Source organism: Tiliqua scincoides, chromosome 5 (assembly GCF_035046505.1).
Source record: "Tiliqua scincoides isolate rTilSci1 chromosome 5, rTilSci1.hap2, whole genome shotgun sequence".
NCBI classification, from domain to species: domain Eukaryota; kingdom Metazoa; phylum Chordata; class Lepidosauria; order Squamata; family Scincidae; genus Tiliqua; species Tiliqua scincoides.
The window spans coordinates 121,530,695-121,549,011 of record NC_089825.1 but is presented as its reverse complement, the minus strand read 5'-3'; the positions used below and the strand labels follow the sequence as shown (position 1 = coordinate 121,549,011).

The 18,317-nt window shown below is 45.8% G+C and overlaps 1 protein-coding gene across 3 annotated transcripts in view; it reads left to right on the top strand.

Annotated features, from left to right (window-relative positions):
• Positions 1-1,434: 1,434 nt before the first annotated feature.
• The window catches only part of CNOT3 (CCR4-NOT transcription complex subunit 3), a 32,687-nt gene continuing 15,804 nt past the window's right edge, over positions 1,435-18,317 (top strand). The window contains exons 1-7 of one of the 3 annotated variants that reach the window (XM_066630959.1): positions 1,436-1,524; positions 11,886-11,940; positions 13,105-13,179; positions 13,614-13,681; positions 13,932-14,006; positions 15,068-15,157; positions 18,154-18,282. In XM_066630959.1, coding sequence (XP_066487056.1) covers positions 13,155-13,179; positions 13,614-13,681; positions 13,932-14,006; positions 15,068-15,157; positions 18,154-18,282 — 387 coding nt within the window. In that variant the 5' untranslated portion in view covers positions 1,436-1,524; positions 11,886-11,940; positions 13,105-13,154. Of the gene's footprint in view, positions 1,525-11,885; positions 11,941-13,104; positions 13,180-13,613; positions 13,682-13,931; positions 14,007-15,067; positions 15,158-18,153; positions 18,283-18,317 lie in introns of all 3 variants that reach the window. The other 2 variants (XM_066630960.1, XM_066630961.1) reach the window with 2 other exon arrangements.

Genomic DNA, 18,317 nt, shown 5'->3' with positions numbered 1-18,317 from the left:
CAACAAGTGGGAAACCCTGGCCTCTGAGCGGCCCGCTTGGAGGCAGGCTGTGCAGCATGGCCTTTCCCAGTTTGAAGAGACACTTGGCCAACAGACTGAGGCAAAGAGGGAAGGCCCATAGCCAGGGAGACAGACCAGGGACAGACTGCACTTGCTCCCGGTGTGGAAGGGATTGTCACTCCCGAATTGGCCTTTTCAGCCACACTAGACGCTGTGCCAGAACCACCTTTCAGAGCGCGATATCAGAGTCTTTCGAGACTGAAGGTTGCCAACATGATCTGCTACAGTCCAACTTCCACGCTCTTTGGGAGGGAGGGGCTGTGCTGCCCGCTGATGCTGCAGGAGCAGCAAGAGCCCTGCTATTACTCTGCAGCAAATGGGGGTTGCTAGTAGCTGGTGATGCTGTAGTCCAGCAGCTGTCTAGTGCAGTGGTTCTCAAACGTCATAGCACTGGGACCCACCTGAGAGTGGGGTGAGACCCACCAGAAGTGATGTCATGGCCAGAAGTGATGTCATCGAGCAGGAAAATTTTTATGACATTGGACAAAAATCAAATCATATAAGTCGATTAAAAGTTGGCAATAAGTATGCACTTAAAATTCAGTTCCCATAAAGAGCCTCCCAAAAATTCCCCCCACCCCAAGGCTGCTGGACCATCATTTGTGGTTCCCTAGAAAAGGATGCTCTGCAGGGGCCATTCATGGACAGTACCTGCCAGTGAGGTCATTTCCTGCGGTCTCATTGGGCCGTGCTGGTGTGACGGGCAGGCCGCTCGGGCCAATAAGGCTCCTCCGCCCACTTGCGCCCCGCGCCCCTCGGGTTCCAGCGTTCGAGTCCGCCCCCGAGGGTCTCAGCCAATGCGCAAGGTAGGAGCAGGTTCAGCGCTCCAATGGAAGGGCAACATGTGAAGGCTTGTTTCTCTTGGGCTCATTGGAAGCCAGCCCCTGTTTACACCGCCCCTTTGGAAGCGGCAGCCAATGAACAAGCAGGAGGAGATTGAGGGGCGGCGCTGTCGTCCAATAAGTCCTCCGGCGTCCACGAGTTCTCACAAGAGAGCCAATCAGCGAGAAGTACGGTTTGAGTGACACATTAAATAGCCATTAGACTCCCCGCTCTGACACAAAACCCGCCCCAAGGGGTTGTTTTTATGCGGAGTGGAAGGCGCGCCCCCTGAACGTAGCCCCGCTTCTTCACCCAATCCGGACACGAGGATGCCGTGACAGACGTCTGAAGTTGACCAATAGACTCCCCGCTTCGCTTAAGTGACAGCTGTGCCTGAGCGGCCTCCCCGCCCCTGTTTCCCTCCTCCGTACCCTTCGTCAACATCCAATGGGAACGGAGATAGCCTTGAGGGGCGGGCGCAGCAACCAATGGGCGCCGGGGACGGGCGGGACGAACGGAAGCAGAGCGGGGAGGCTACCGCCATCTTGGATGCCGCGGAGCCCGAGAGGGGGGGCTGAGAGAGAGAGAGAGAGTAAGAGGGAAAGAGAGAGAGAGAGAGACCCGGAGACCCCGGAGCCGCCGGTGAGAGAGCGAAAGGGGCGGGGCTTAGCCTGGGGGTGGGGCCAATCAGTACCTGCGGGGGCTCCCTAGGGGGCGTGGCCAAGGGAGGCTTGTAGGGCTGCACAAGGGGGAGGGTGTTCTGGGGGTCCTGAGGCCTAGAGGGGTCCTGTGAGGGGACCAGTGCTGAGGGCTGTAGCTGCCTGCAGGGGCCATAGTGGGAGCTTGGGGTGCAAGAGGGGAGGTGTGAGGGGGGTTCCAGGTTATGGGGCAGGGATGGAGGGGGTCCCTCAGCCCCATGCCTTGGGGGACCCCCTCCCCCTTTCAGCCAGTGCAGACCCCCCTCACACTGCACACTGCCAGGGGGCAGAGGTGGGGGTCATGCACTCTCTGTGGGGGCTGCCCGGAGAAGGGGGGTGTGGGCCCCACTGGTACCCACTCAAGGCAGTGGGAAGGCTTGGGCTCACTAGGCCCCAACCCGCACCTCCACCACTGGAACACTCAGACACACAGGGTCCCCGACACCCAGCAGTGATGCGAGGATCGGGACCAGTGCTCTGACCTCCCCCCAGGCAGTGGCACAAGGGGGATCAGGCCCTGTAGACACAATACTGTACCCTGTGCCACCCAGCACAGTGCACAATACTGGGCCACCCAGAGGGGAAAGGTGAGCAGGCTCCCTAAAGGAGCGCACATGACTTCTTGCTTGTTCAGGATGGTCCTGTGGAGCCCAGTCTGTGCTGCCCAGTAACTTTGTTGTGGGAGGCGGCAGGTGTGAAGAATCGGAAGCCCCGGCGCTCTCTTCTTGCAACCATCTTTCCCCCAAGTTTCCCTGCTCTGAGGTAGAGGGTGAATGCACAGCGGGTAGCAACAGCGTCCGTCTCCTCCTTTGGCTCATCTCCTCCTTTCTCTCTGGATGGTATGGCCATGTGGATACTGCCTTGCTGTCCAGAGGGAGGCTGCAGGCAAGCGAGAGGAAGAGATACTCTTCGCAGGAACAGCTGCTGTGTGATTGCTCGCCTTCTCTTTCAGCAGAAAGAATGGAGTGATGGTTTGCAAGGAGCAGCCAATATTGCTTCCCACTCACTTCCCTGCACTCACAAGAGCATCTTCTACTTTTGCTTGCTTGTCATCCCTATGCAGTAGGGAGGATTGGTCCTATTGGGCCCAACTCTCATCATTGCATTGCCCAGAGGGAGAGTGCAGGTGAGTGACAAAGAGGATGGGCAGCTGCTGTTTGCATGAGCAGTTGTTTCTGCTCACAAGCATGCCCGCTTGGGTAATAGGGTATGTGCCCACTGACCCAATTCTCCCTGCTGCACTACCCAGAAAGAGAGAGTGGGCAGATGGCAGAGGGTTTTTCTCCCTCTCTCTTTTTGAGAAGGGCCACTTTCATGAGCAAGCAAACAGCACCTGCCCTCTGAGACCCCCAATGGAAAGGCTGTTGTTGTACCTATTATAGAGCAGGGAGTCCCCCCTGCCCTATCTTTGCTCCAAATCTCCTAAAGGTAACTATGCCTCAACAGTAGCTGATCAGCAATTGATTCTGGTGTGCTTGCTTGAGGCCCTGCTCCCTCAGGAGCTTTCTAAAGTCAGTTCTGTCTGTAGATGGCATCTGCACTTATAGGACGTGAGGTTCATAACTCTCTGGGGAGATCAGTGGGATCTAGGGAGGTGCTGAAGTAATGTCTTATAGCAGGATATAGGGTTGCTGCAACATTGCATATAGGCTGACAAGTCGGGGAAGTGGAATTTGCGTGTTTTTGTATACTGCTTGGGCCCATTTGGATGTGTGATGTTAATGTACTGAAGATACAGCACCTACAAAAAACCAAGGAACTTTCTGTCAAAAGCAGGTGCTTTCATAAGAGCCATGGTGTGGATAGTGGGGTTCTTGTGTTGCAGTGGGGAGTCTGTCTCTATGGAGATCTGTAGAAACTGTCCAAATGGGTGTTGAGTAGCTGGAAAACATCTATTAATGTTGGCCAGGGATGGATCTCTTGTAAGTACAATCCACTAGTAACATCAGAATCTGTGTTGCTGCAGGAGTTTGTGGGTAACTCTGCAACATGTGTGCAAAGTAAACAAATGAGTCTCTGTTTATTTCCCCCAGTTGATTCTGATTTTAGTAATCCTAGGTAGAGAAAAGATGCTTTGCAGAGGAATGAAGCAGCAAATTATGATGTAAAATGATGCTGGCTTTTCAGATTTTATCAGTTTTGACTCACATAATTGATAGCCCATCTTTGCAATCTTAAGGGTTAGGAACTTGCCTTTTATGAAACATCAGCTCTGAGGTTCTGTACCAAGTATCAGTTCCTCCATTACCGCAATTCTGTGGCTAAATACCTTCACAGCTTTGGTTGTAATGTAGCAAGTTCTTTACAATCCTCAATTCATCATCATAGCAGCTATGTACAGTAGACCACAGCTGGAAAAATCTGAGCAGCTTCATAACCTAGTCACTTAAAAATAGATGCAGTACCCAAGAATCTAAACTTTTCCCCCAGCTTCGTTCCATGGTTTATGCCTAAAGGTATATTTTATCCTAGATGTGAAATATTTTTTCCAGTTCCGTAAGATCTATTTATATTATACCATTTACCTAGGTGGTGATGTATAGGCTGAATGTCTGCGTAATAGGCTCTGGATTGAGGACCTTCTGGTGGTCTGAGCTCTGTATATCTTGGGGCTTTGCATGTATAAAACCCTGTTTGGTCTCTACCATCTCTGATAGCAGGATTGAGAAACGTCCATCTCCATGAGCTAGAAGAATCTGTGCCAGTTAGAATAGATGATATCAGAGTAGATGGTCTGATAGTTAGCCTTGGTATACCATCTTATAGATAATGATAGGAGAGGTGGTGATTTAGCATGGGCACCCACTGAGGTGGGATTGAATTTCCAAGCTTATGGGAACCATTGTAACCTAATGAGAAAGCTGTCACTAATCTCTGGAAAGCTGGATAATACTGGAAGATAAAATTTATCAGTAGTATTAATCTTGAATAGTTTGGTGAAAGTGTTTCCTATGGGGGCCTTTCTAGACAGTTATGCTTTCCCTCACAATAGCGCATCAGTTGCAGTAGTGATTACAGTGCGGAAACTGCATGCTCAAGTGCCTTGTAATTACTGGACAGTACCTGTGACATCAGTTGTGATGATCAATGTAAATTCTCCCCGTCCCTTGCTATTTTGTGAAAGTGCTTGTTATTGTTATAGCACCCTTCTGCTTCCCCATTCAAGTACAGCTTGTGTGGCGCTTTAAAATCATAAGTCCAAAAGAACTTAATATTGGCAAGGCTGTTTTTCTCCTAGGAGCGATCCCCATTTTATTTGTTTTTAAAAATTTAAATATATATCAACTACCTTTCTGTTTAAAAAAAACAAACCAATCTCAGACAGTGTACCATTTCAAAACAATGACAAATCTAAAATCAGCAAAATAACACAAAACAAGAAAACAACCACTGAAATGAAAAGCTCAGTCAACCATAAACCTAAGGTATAAGCCTGGTAGAACTTAGTGATTTTTGTTAGTTTCCCAAAGGCAGCAATTGAGGGAGCCGGGGAAGTTTCTTAGGATTGATTCCACAATCTAGGCACAATTGCAGAGAAAACCCTGGCCCAAACCACCACCAGCCACCCCCTAGACTTTGAAAGGACTCATATCAAGGCATCTTCAGCTTATCTCATTTTATGAATGTCTTAACATCTTGTTTTATTTTTCTTTAGTTTTTTTAAGGCTGGGTTGCTGCCCCCCCCCGCCCCAGTGTTGAAAGAATCTTATAAATACCCTCCTCCCACCTTTGATAATAACACCTCTGTACTGCAGATGCAAGACGTTTTTAAAAGCACCTAGTGAGTTCACAGTGGAGGTAAGATTTGAACCAGAGGTGTCTTGATTGGACACCTGTGGAGTGTCCTGTGGAGTGTTGGTTTAGGCTACAGCCCTGCTTCTGTTGATGTAGTGTCATGGTTAAGAGATGGAGCTGTGAACAAGGAGATTCTGGATTCTCATGTCTTCCCTTGAGCCATCTACAGTTTCAGAAGCAGGGCTGTAGTTTCAAGCAAGGAATCATGCTGTGGACTGATCATACTTTGAACTCTACCAGATATAGGGTAATTAACACCAGGTAAAAAGAATTGAACACCATAGAGAGATGGGTGGTAAAACAAATCTCTCTACATTTGTCATCTTGGTCTGCAATTAGTAATTTATAGTTGGTGCTGGAAGTTTATCACACACATCAATCTAGTCTCTTCTTTGTGCTCTACTGGCAGAATTCCTCTATATATACCATCCTGTGAGGACTGAGTACTAGGAGAGAGGATTATTAACTAATAATAATAATAAACTTTATTTATATCCCGCCCTTCTCCCTAAAAGGGACCCAGGGCGGCTTACAACATGTTAAAAACAGATTAAAAACATAATTTAACCAACAGATAAAAAACATATTAAAAACACATTAACAGATACCATAAAAACAGTAGTCAGATAAAAAGAGCATAAAGCAGCAGATCATAGAGGAATCAGGCCTGTAAAAAATACTAAAAGATGTTTAAAAGGCCATGAACTCAGAAGGCTTGTTTAAACAGAAGGGTCTTCAGGCCTCGCCGAAAAGTCTCAAGAGAGGGAGCCATTCTCAAGTCAAGGGGAAGGGAGTTCCATAACGTTGGTACAACGTTATTAAAACACATTAACAGATACCATAAAAACAGTAGTCAGATAAAAAGTCAGATAAAAAGAGCAAAACGCAGCAAATCATAGAGGAATCAGGCCTGTAAAAATACTAAAAGATATAGAAAAGATGTTAAAAAGGCCATTAACTCAGAAAGCTTGTTTAAACAAAAAGGTCTTCAGGCCTCACTGAAAAGTCTCAAGAGAGGGAGCCATTCTCAAGTCAAGGGGAAGGGAGTTCCATAACGTTGGTGCCACTACTGAGAAGGCCCGATTTCTTGCCACCGCCCCACGTACCTCCCTAGGCGGCTGCACTTGTAAAAAGGCCTTCTCTGATGCCCTAAGAGGATGAGCCGGATTGTACGGAAGTAGGCAATCTCTAAGATACCCTGGCCCAGAGCAGTATAGGGCTTTAAAGGTCAAAACCAGCACCTTGAATTGGGCCCGGAAACAAAGGGGCAGCCAATGCAGCCCCCGGAGAAGCGGGCTGACAGAGTCAAACCGCCTACCTCCAGTGACCACACAGGCCGCCGCATTCTGCACTAATTGCAGTTTCCAAACCGTCTTCAGGGGCAGCCCCACATAAAGCGCGTTACAATATGTCACCGTGGCATGGATCACCTTGGCCAGGTCTGCAAGATCCAAGTACGACCGCAGCTGATGCACCAGCCGAAGCTGAGTGAAGGCCCCCCTAGCCACAACCGCCACCTGGGAATCCAGGAGCAGCTGCGAGTCCAGGTGGACCCCCAAGCTGCGGACCTGCTCCTTCAGGGAGAGTGCAACCCCATTCAGAGCAAGCTGATAGTCCAGCACCTGCATCGAGGATTTCCGAACCAGTAGAGCCTCTGTCTTATCCGGATTTAATTTCAGCTTATTAGCCCCCATCCAGATCCTCACTGCTTCCAGAAAGCGCTCCAGGCCCTCAACCGCCACCCTGGAGTCTGGAGGAAAGGAGAGATAGAGCTGGGTGTCATCAGCATATTACATTTTTATCTCCTCTTTCCTCGTACAAGGATAGCATATATGGTATCCCACCCCGTTTAAGCCTGTGTGGTAGGTTAGGCTTAGAGAAAGCAACTGGCCAAAGAGCACTGAGTGGGCCTAATGACTGAGGAGCAGAGATTTCAATCCAGGTCTACCTGATCTTAGTTAAAAACTCTGATACACTATAGTACACTGGCTCTGTGTAAAGTAGAAAATGTGGTCAAGGGTGCATTTTACAAGATTATGTGGATAAGTACTGGGATGTAGATCTGGCTGGGGTTGTAGAGCATCTTGCACTTGAGTTTCTGTGAATCGTGTGACCACAAGCACATAACTGAAGCTGATAGCTGTTATAATACTAGACCAGGGGTCTCCAAACTTTTTGGCCAGAGGGCTGCATCAGATATCTGGCATGGTGTTGAGGGCCGGAAAAATTTAAATATAAAATTTATTTAAATAAGCGATGGAACTTAGATGAATGAATAAGTGAATGAATGAGATCATTCATTCAACCTCTCTGGCCCTTGAACACCCTCCAGACACAACCAGAGCATAGTTCCAGTCATGTTTGGCCAAGTGGGCCAGAGGTTTTCAGGGGACAAGAGGCTGGCCACGGGCTGAATAGAGGCTCGCCGCGGGCCGCATCTGGCCCCCGGGCCAGGGTTTGGAGACCCCTGTACTAGACCATGTTTTCAGGGCACCTGCAGTGGCCAACAGTCACTGGGGCAGCATCCCAGCAGCCGGACACCTGCTTACTGGGCAGTAAGTCCCACTGTACAAAGCCTAACTTCTAAATAAACAAGCATAGGATCAGGCTGTAAATATACCCCACATATGCCTGCCTTCTGCAGTAACTACCTCAATGAAGCCTCAGTGCTTTGCACAGTGTTTCTAACACCCGGAACAAACTTTGGAGCACGCTTCATGGTCAGACACTTCTTGGTTTGGTTATTCTTTTCCTATTTACTTTGCAAGGAAGTTAGGCAGCTTCTGTCTGGCTTGCTCTTCTTCACTCCTCCCTTTATAATTATTGTTTTTTTGGGTGAGGCCTATGGTCCAGCCTTTCCCACACTCTCCTTTAATCGGTGATCAGATGCTAGAAATACGCGGGCTGCCTTCTCATCCCTATACCTTGTAGACAAATTGTGACCTTTTCAAGATGTTTTCTCCATTTTTCCTATGAAATTTCATACTTTTGAGCTGTTTTTCTTCAGTCCTCCCCATCCCTTGCCCACTTCCATATATTGAAAGAAAATCTGGTTTTGCACTAGAAAGCCTGAATCTGGGCTTATAAGAACATAAGAAGAGCCTCACTGGATCAGGCCAAAGGCTCATCTAGTCCAGCTTCCTATATCTCACAGTGGCCCACCAGATGCCTCAGGGAGCACACAAGACAAGATACTTGTATCCTGTACTCCCCACACCTGGAGATAGCCAGAGATAGCCTACTTCTCATGGCTTGTAACCTCTGATGGACTTTCCCTCCATAAATTTGTCCAATTCCCTTTTAAAGGCATCTAGACCAGATGCCATCATCACATCCTGTTGCAAGGAGTTCCACAGATTAATTACATGCTCGGTATTTTCTTTTGTTTTCTATTTCCTTGTGTTTTTTTTCTAACTCAATTTTAGTGGATTTCCCCTGGTTCTGGTGTTGTGTGAGAGGGAAAAGAATATCCCTGTATCCATCCCATGCATAATTTTATAAGTCGAATCCTCCCCCAGGCTCCCTGTTGCTAGACTGAAGACTCCCAAACACTGCAGCCTTTCCTCATAAGGGAGGTGCCCCAGCCCAGTAATCATTTTGGTTACTCTCTTCTGCTCAGGATAGATCAATAGTTCTCAAAGTCTTACTCAGATTTTGGGACTGCACTAAGTTGTTGCAGGGGGTGGGGCAGCAGTGGGGCAGTGGCCGCAATGGCACTGAGGCGATTGTGGTGCCCCCTGTAAATGTAGGGGGGGGGGTTGTGAAGCCTCCTGAAGTCTCACAGCCCCCGCCACGAGCCTCTCCGCTGCAGCACTATGTAGCTCCAACCGCAAATCAGCTCTGATGAGCAATCTAAGCTCAGTGCTACAGCGGGGAGGCTCGCAGAGGGGAGTCTCCAGGAGGTTTCATGACTCCCCAGGTATGTATACATGCCCCTGGCTCCCCGCGGCACTGTGTTAGCTGTGGTGCCGTCAGGGACCCATTCCCTGGTCACTCCCCTTAAGGGAGAATGGCTAATTTCTTGTTCCCCTGGTGGATCGTGGCCCACCAGTTTGGGAACCACTGGCGTAGATAAAAATATGCATTTTTGTTTATCTGATTTTTAAGCATTTCATAACAAAACAAAACTTCAGTACCCAAGTATGCTTTAAACCTAACTTGGCTTAAAGTATATGTAATAAAATTATTTTGTTCTATGTTCATAATACATTAAAACTGAATCAATGACCTTCTACCAAACACATTAAGTTAAAGCCAGTTTTACCTTGCAAAATAACAGAATAGGGCAGAAACATAGGGATTTTAGATCATTAGTTCCTTGGGGGAGGGACTTGTCCTCAAGTACTTTAAAAAGTGCCATGCTAACTGATGATGCTCTATAAATAGCATCAACATAATAAACATATATTTGACATCAAGTATTATATGCATACCATAATAGACCATATATTGCATTTAGTATTGTTCTAATTATGAATATTCATGCTTTCAACCAAAAACCTTGGACAATAATAATAAAAAAACCACTGCTCTGATCAGTGGCTATCAGCCCTTGCCTCTAGAAAGTTCTGGGGATTTACGTTTTCAAGTATGTTATCATGTTTAGCTTCATTGCATACATACATGGAGAACTAAACTGAAACCTGAATTTCACAGTTTCTCCCCTAAGGAAATACCATTTCTGGTTGGCAACCTTCAGCCTCGAAAGACTATGGTATAAGCCTACAGCACCCAGGATTGCCAGGCGGTCTCCCATCCAAGTACTAACCAGGCCTGACCCTGCTTAGCTTCCGAGATCAGATGAGATCTGGCATGCGCAGGGTAACAGTTTGCTGTATATAGTGCAGAGGTGTGTGGGTTGCATGATAGGAAGTTGTAGATGTTGCTCCTACATAATGTAAAGGCTCTATATTCTGTAGTTGCAAAAAGTGATGTAATTGCTATGGAAACCAATTAACATGCCTGTTTGTCAAGGAAATAAATTAGGAAGTTCCAAACTTGATTTAAATCAAGTATTTTTCTTAATGATTCATTTAAACAGGCTTTGTTTAAATCAGCCCACCCTGGCTCAGAATAAGCAGTGTTGCACAGTTAATAAAGATGTAACTTGCCTACCTTAAATTGGTATTTAGTCTGTGTTTCAGAAGCCTATCAGGGTTTCCTTGGTGAAAATTTAGCAATGGTAAACAAACTTCCCTGCAAGACAAGTGAGCGTTGAGCGTGTTCTACTTAGGTCATGCTCTCACAGGATGATGAGGAAGCCAGTGCTCTGTACCAACTGATTGGGCAGTATAGAACCTGCCCCAGAATCCTTTATAGCAGTTCTTCAGCAGCCAGGTTGATTTGGCAAGAGTTTCCAGAAATCAGAAAACTTTAAAACCACCACATTGTATCAGTAGGCCAGTGCTTACCTCTGGGAATGTAATGGAGTCTTATAAGCTAGACTTGGTCCATATATGCTGCAGATGGAGGGGATGGATTGAACTGTACCACTTTAGACTGCAAGTGGAAACACCATTTTTAATGTTCCCCGATTAAATTTTTTTTTTAACTTCAGATAAGAAAACTAGCATGACAGAGAGCAGAGTATGCATCTTCTTGGCATGCTAGTTTCTTTTTTGGTTGCCAGAAATTGTTTTCCAATAGGGAACCAGCTGAAGCAGTAAGTCCACTTGACTACCTCATGATTCTATGACTTCATTTAGGCCAGGGCATGCATATACTAGAGGCAGCTAGAGTTTCTGTGTTCTCAGAGTAGGAAGGGAATGAAAACTGGTGCACTAAGAAGATGAAGTGGGAACCCAGACTCTGGGGTGATTTGGAAAGAGAGTGGAGATTAGTTCGGCAATGCAAAGAAGTCCATGGTATTTCGTTCTCCCCTCCCACTCTTTCCTAGGCATACCAGTAAGTTATTTGGGGCAGATATATTGGGGGAATGGGGAGAGAAGCCAGCTTCTCTTTGTGCTTGCATGGAGTAATTTCTCCATCTCTACAGGCAAGCCACTGTTCACAAGCCTAGACTCATAATAGTAGAGTTACCATCTTTCTTTCTAGCAGGTGTCCTGTTCCTTTATACTGCTCAACAAGAAGAAATTTGGCAGGTGAAGCTTTCTTGGCACAGATGGGGAAAACTTCAGTTGAATTTCTCTTTGGCCTACAGCTGTTAAAGGCACTGGAGCCCTACCAGGAAAAAAAGTTGGCAGTCATATAGTGGGGGGTGGTGGTGGTGGTGGTAGAAAGGGTTCCCAGGTCACCCACATTGTTTGGGAGGTGGGAGGCTATTTCTTCCCTCTGTAAATCCTATACTTAGTTACCTGCAAACACTTACACTCTGTTTTGTGCCTGATTTTCCTGGCATTTCAGGTTTGCCCACTACTTGCCTTTATAGCTGGTTCTCTGACTTTCCCAGCATGCTTTCTGGGATGGTGGGCAGGTGGGTTGGGGAGGAGGAGGAGAAGAAGAAGAAGAAAGTGGGGCACTTTCCCCCTACTAGTCATGTGCTTTCCTCAGCTGTACAGGAACCTGGCTGAAGAGAGGCAGACAGCAAGCGCCCAGGGGCCACTAGGTAAGTTCAAGTTATACTGCCTTCCCTGAAAGGCACTAGAGTTATCCCCCTGTTAAAGTCACACTGCTGAATAATTGCAGTGTAGAAATACACCACTCTGCTTGCCTGACCAGAAAGTTATCTTCTTCTCCAGTAGTAAATGTGCCCCAGAGATACTTTCAAATAAAATTGCAAGGAGGATTCCTTTCTTTCTAGCTTGGGCATCTAGTTCATTTTCATCTTCAGACCAACAACAAAAAAACATTTGTTTAGATTGCTCCAAATCTCCTAAGGGCAACTGCACTTTCTGGCCATCATTTAATAATGCTGATAAAAAATGCAATTTATGAAATGAATAGAAAACATTCCATTAGAAGACATCCTTTCATGCATGTAGCCAGAAGGTCTGGGGCCTTCTCTGCTCTGGGGATGTTGGCTGTGATCTAATTGGCTCCCGGAAAGGGGGCATTCCCCCCCCCAGACTAGCTGGCATTACTGAGTTAAATCTGGCTTTTCCCACTATACTTTCCCTATTTCTGTTATCAGAATTGTAGCTCACCCTACTCTAGGCACTATGGACAGGTAGAGACAGGAAAGTTGGAACAAAAGTGTTTTGTATCAAGACTTGCAGTCTGAGAAGTCCTGAAGAGAGAGCAGTGGATAAAAATGGGGGAGACTGGATGGAAAAAATAATAGATCACTCCCCTGTCTAAACCTGTCCCATCAGAGATTACTTTGTTCTGTTAGGGCTCCTGTGCCTTTAACAGCTGCATGGCAGAATTTTAGCAGCTCTGATGGTTGGAATAAGATGTAGTAAGCATTAATGCTTACTTCATGTGCGCACTAGTAAAAGCTTCACCAGCTAAACTTTCTGCCTGTCACACAGTTGTTAAAAGGTCAGAAAGTCTGCTAGGAAAAGAAATTGACAGCCTTAATTCCTCACATTTTACCTCTCTGGAAATGCTTTTCCTGTTGTTGAAGCACAGTGATGGAGAAAGCCCTACCTGATACCCAGGTGTTGAAGTCAGCAAGCCCCTTTCAATTAAAAGAGAGAGATGGCCACTGTAATCTCATGTCTTATTTATCCTCCTTACTATTTTTCCCCTTTTAACCCTTTCCACTAGGGGCAGTAGCTCTGCTGTTGCATGAACTTCTAACCCTTGTCTCTCCTTGTTCATCTCAAAGCATCGACGCTCTATAAAGTATGAAGAGAGCGCCTCTATAGTGAAGGAAACATGGCAGATAAGAGGAAGTTACAAGGTAAGGCAATCTATGTGTACTCGGCTCTCATGCTGAGAATATAGGCTGGGCAGTGAGGCTCTTTGGAAAAGAGGGTGGGGCTGTTGATCAGAACAGGTGAGGGAGAGCTGGGACTTCTGGATCTTCTAGCAGAGGGTGGGGTCTAGTTGGAGTGGTTTGGAAGTAGTGCCTGGTAATGGTGGAGTTAAGCAAAGGGGAACCAATCTCTGACCTTTGGGGGACATTATAGAGAACTTGTTTTGGGGTTCCCCCCCTCTTTTCTGATAAGGGGGTGGGAGGGGTTTGGTCTTCTCTGGGTGACAGTGGGCCTAGTAGATTAATAAAGCAAAGGCAGCAATGAGAGGCGAGCCTGTTCCGGGGGAGAGGAGGCTAAACTGGAGAAGTAGTTTTTGTGATTGTTCTAAGTAGCTATTTTTCTCTCCTTACAATCCTAGGTGAGATTGATCGGTGTTTGAAAAAGGTGTCGGAAGGCGTGGAGCAATTTGAAGATATCTGGCAGAAGGTGAGGGTTGCTGCAATCTTTCCTTTCTCCCCTGAGTCCTGTCCCAGCCTCTGAGTTCCATCTCTAGCCAGCTCCCCAGCTCCCTTTATTTTATTTTGTACTTTGTCCACAGAGATTTTTATTTCTCCCTTTTGTTGGATTTCTTAACCTCCCCAGTTTTGTTTCTCCAGTTAGATTTCTCTTTTCTTCCCTCCCCCATCTGAGCCTCAGCTTGTATCACACTCTGCTTATCTCGTTCTTGATGGTACAGCTCCACAATGCAGCAAACGCCAACCAGAAGGAGAAATATGAAGCCGATCTGAAAAAGGAGATAAAAAAACTCCAGGTAAATGTCTGCCAGGACTGATTTCAGGTTTAATTTGTTAACAGTTTTTGGAATAAGAGGGGGAATTGTCTGGTTATAGCAAGAGGGATTGGAAGAGGGATTTTATTTTTTTAAATGTCTTTTATATATGTATATTCTTTGTTTTTAATTTGTTCTTAATTGTGAGCCACCTTGGGTGTTCTTGTTTGAATAGAAAGGCGGGATATAAATCTCTAAAATAATAAATAAGTCCAGGACTCCAGAGCTCTCTGAGAGAGCAGATAGAACAAAGAGAGATGGGAAATTAGGTTCTATTAGGTATTTCCTGTTGGTTGAGAGCAGAGGTTGTGCTCCCCTGGAGACCAGGCCCCCTGCATATAGGTAATGGGGAAGAGTGGGGCCTTGGTGTTAAAGAGTCGATGTCTGTGAAGCAGGAAAGTATGGAGGCATCAAATCTCCTTGTTTCTACCATTTGCTGTAACAAACCATCCATCTCACCCCTTTCTTTTGCTCTAAACCAGGTGTGCCCAAACCCTGGCAAGGGGCCACGTGTGGCCCTCGGGAACTCCCAATCTGGCCCACGGGGAGCCCCCAGTCTTCAATGAGCCTCTGGCCCTCGAGAGACTTGCTGGAGCCAGTGCTGACCCAGCACAGCTGCTCTCAGCGTGAGGGCGATTGTTCAACCTCTTGCGTGAGCTGTGGGACGAGGGCTCCCTCCACTGCTTGCTGTTTCACATCTGTAATGCAGTAGCAGCAGTGAAGGAAGGCTGGCCTTGCTTTGTGCAAGACCTTTTATAGGCCTTGAGCTATTGCAAGACCTTCATTCATTCATATAAGTTCCATCTCTAATATATTGATTTATGTAAATTTATTTAAATTTTAAATGTAAATTAATTCTTTTTTTTCCCCGGCCCCTGACACAGTGTCAGAGAGATGATGTGGCCCTCCTGCCAAAAAGTTTGGACACCCCTGCTCTAAACTACTAGTCTTCATTTATGCAAGTGAAAAATCTAAGGGCAGTCTTTTGCCTAACATATCTTGCACCATCAGCCTTTCATTCACCCTTTCTTCTTCTTCTCCAGAGATTGAGGGACCAGATCAAGACGTGGGTTGCGTCCAATGAGATTAAGGACAAAAGGCAGCTAATAGAGAACCGGAAACTCATTGAGACGGTAAGAGAAGAAAAAGGAACTGTTAACCATTGTCTCTCAGGGCTAGGCAAAGCACTGAATCAGTTGGGTATTTCTTTGAGGAATCTATTGATCTACTGGAGGTGTAGCTCAGGTGCATTTCTTTCAGACAACTTACAGGTTCTTAGCTTTTTAAGTCAGTAAAGTGACCTTTGTTCTTCATACCTATGGATTTGTAGATTTAATTTGCTAAGCTCCTCCCCCCAGGGTTGTAATTGGCTAGTAGGCAGTGTGACCTCATAAAGGTGAGCCAGCATGACCATTACTATCCAGATATAGGCTGGGTGAGCACCAGGAAGGGTTCTGTGGGGAGCCCAGTAGCACTTTAGCACATGTCTGTTGAGCAATGCAGCATGGGATAGATGGTAAGACTTGGGATGCTTAGATCTTGGGAGTAGCTCTGTGTCACCTGTGAACAAACGCCATGGAGAATTGGCACTATCTTGTCATTCTTTGGGGGAGGAAGTATGGTTTCAACAGCTGCTTTTTCATGTGGTGCTTGGTTTTGTATTTCCCTGACTTGGATGATGGCATGCACTGACAAGCATTAACCCATTTCTGTCCGGCCCACAAGTCTACACATTTGGGCCCTGTTGTAGATACGCAACGTTGGGCAGAAACAGCTCAAGCATATTCAGATGTTAATATCTTCTGCACTCATCCAGATCTCACATCCCCTATTTTCTAATGCAGAGCCTGAGTATATGTGTGTGTTCATTGTGACAAAACTGATGGCTTGCTACTGATAACCCATGCCTTTAAGATTGAGTTGTGGCAGCAGGAAAATGCTTTTTTGTCAGATCCCTTAGATTCGTGGCTGCTTTGTGCATTAAATAGTTGTAAGCACATTTACCGCTGTGTACATATGTACATGTCCACATATGGGGGAAGAATTTGCAGTCAATACTAACTTCATAGCATGTGGCGTATTATTGAAAATGTATTTGTGTGCCCACAACGTGTTTTTAGGTAAATGCACAGTGTTCTTCTACAGGTACACCTTTAAGCAGCCTGGGGGGGGGGAGTTGGAGGCTAATTATCAAGAAAGCTGTCAGTGAATTTATAAAACTAGGATGGGAAGCCAGGAGTTTGTTAGAATTCCAGTTGAGGCTAAAGAATCAAGATTCTTTGGCTGCAGAGGCATTCCTGAGAGCAAGCCCCATTGAACACAGTGGGCTTGGCTTCTGAGTAGGTTTGCATAGGAATGTGCTAGGAGGAGCAGTAGGATTCTCTGACATAAAATTGAGACCTGGTCTATGCATGGCAGCAGAATTAGCTGGTGGAATTCTTGACTGGTAGAATGAAATCAACTACCAAGGAATAACCTTCTCTGAACGCTTCCCGTGCTTTCATAGAATAACTCCCTGTAGGTAGCAATCTAGCACAACCCCCTACTGACTGCATTTGTGCTCTGCTTGCTTCTAAAGTAGCGTGTGCATTGTTTGATTTCTGGTGAAGAATGCATTCAGAATGGTCATCCTAATCTGCAGTCTGAGGCGACACAGTCTGTCCTGCTGCACATGTACATCCAGCTTCAAAGCTGATGTATAGTACATTCAGAAAACAGATGCAGCAGAGCCTGGGACTGTTCTGCTTCCGAATTCAGATGGGAAAATTGCATAAATGAATGTTCCTGTCCCCATACAGAGTCCCTGTTTGCATACTTTAGATGCCTACTGCAGATTAGAATTCTTACTAGTTAAAAATATAGTAGAAAGGGCCTCCCTTTTATTGCTCTTCAGCCACCATGATTGCTGGTGATGAAATGTGTCCGATAGGTAACCTTTGCTAACTAAGAGGCACTTTTTCAAGTGGGTGCTCCTCTCTTTTTAGCAGGGGGAGAGTAACTGGCCCTCCTCACCCCAGCAGTGTCTTTTCTAGTGACTGCCTGCTGGTGTTCTTTTGCATCTTTTAAGATTGTGAGCCCTTTTGGGACAGGGAGCCATTAGTTATTTGATTTTTCTCTGTAAACCGCTTTGTGAACTTTTTGTTGAAAAGCAGTATATAAATACTGTTAATAATAATAATAATAGGTAGAGGAGAGATTGGATGGGTGGGTAATTTGCAACAGCCTCCTTATTGCTCAAGATACAGAATAGAAAACTTTCTACTTCTGAGTTTTTCTGTAAATAATCTTCTGTTTTGCAAAAATGCATACACTTATAAAATCAACTAATATGAGAGATGATTTTTTTCTAGTGACTATCCCTAGAAAGCATGCATATGTGCATATTTTTCTACAACTTTTAAGCAATGCAAGGAATAACTTTTGAGTTGTTGTGCCTTTACTTTTCCTAGAGCAGGGGTGCTCAAACTTTCAACTTTAGGGATGCTGGACCTTTAACAAGTGTATAGAAGAGACAATTTCAGCAGGTGCAACTTGTCATCCCACAGATGACAAGCTGCACCTGCTGAAATTATCTCTCCTACACAATTTTAAAGGTCCAGGATCCCTAAAGTTGAAAGTTTGAGCACCCCTGTCCTAGAGTATATGTTTATGTCCTAGTGAAACTCTGAATCTGACTGCAACATTTAAGCTGTAATAAATGTGCTTGACTGATTCTTTTTTTCCTCTCGCCCTCCCTCAGATATTTCTGTTCAGACACTTGTGGCTATTAGATGTTATTTTTGTATAGTGTAGAAATACATGGTTTAGATTTAGTTTTGTTCATGAATGTAAGGGCACAATCCTAACAAGGTCTACTCAGACGTAAGTCCTATTTTGTTCAATGGGGCTTACTCTCAGGAAAGTGTAGTTAGGATTGCAGCCCTAGTCAGTCATTGCATCCTAGTCCATTTAGAACATCTGGTAATTTTTTTTCCAGAAAGCCCCATAAAGGTTTTGTGCTTTTCCACCCTTCCTTCCTCCATAAAATAATAACTGGGGTATATTTGCCAGTGGTTTGGATGTCTCGACAGTCCCTAGATCCATTTCTTGTCATGGTTAGCTCACTAAGTCCTCTATTCTATCTTGCCAGCAAATGGAGCGGTTCAAGGTAGTGGAACGCGAGACCAAGACGAAAGCCTACTCCAAGGAAGGGTTGGGCCTTGCACAGAAGGTGGACCCAGCCCAGAAGGAAAAGGAGGAAGTTGGACAGTGGCTGACGGTGAGAACAAGGGATGGTCAGCAAACTGATAGTTG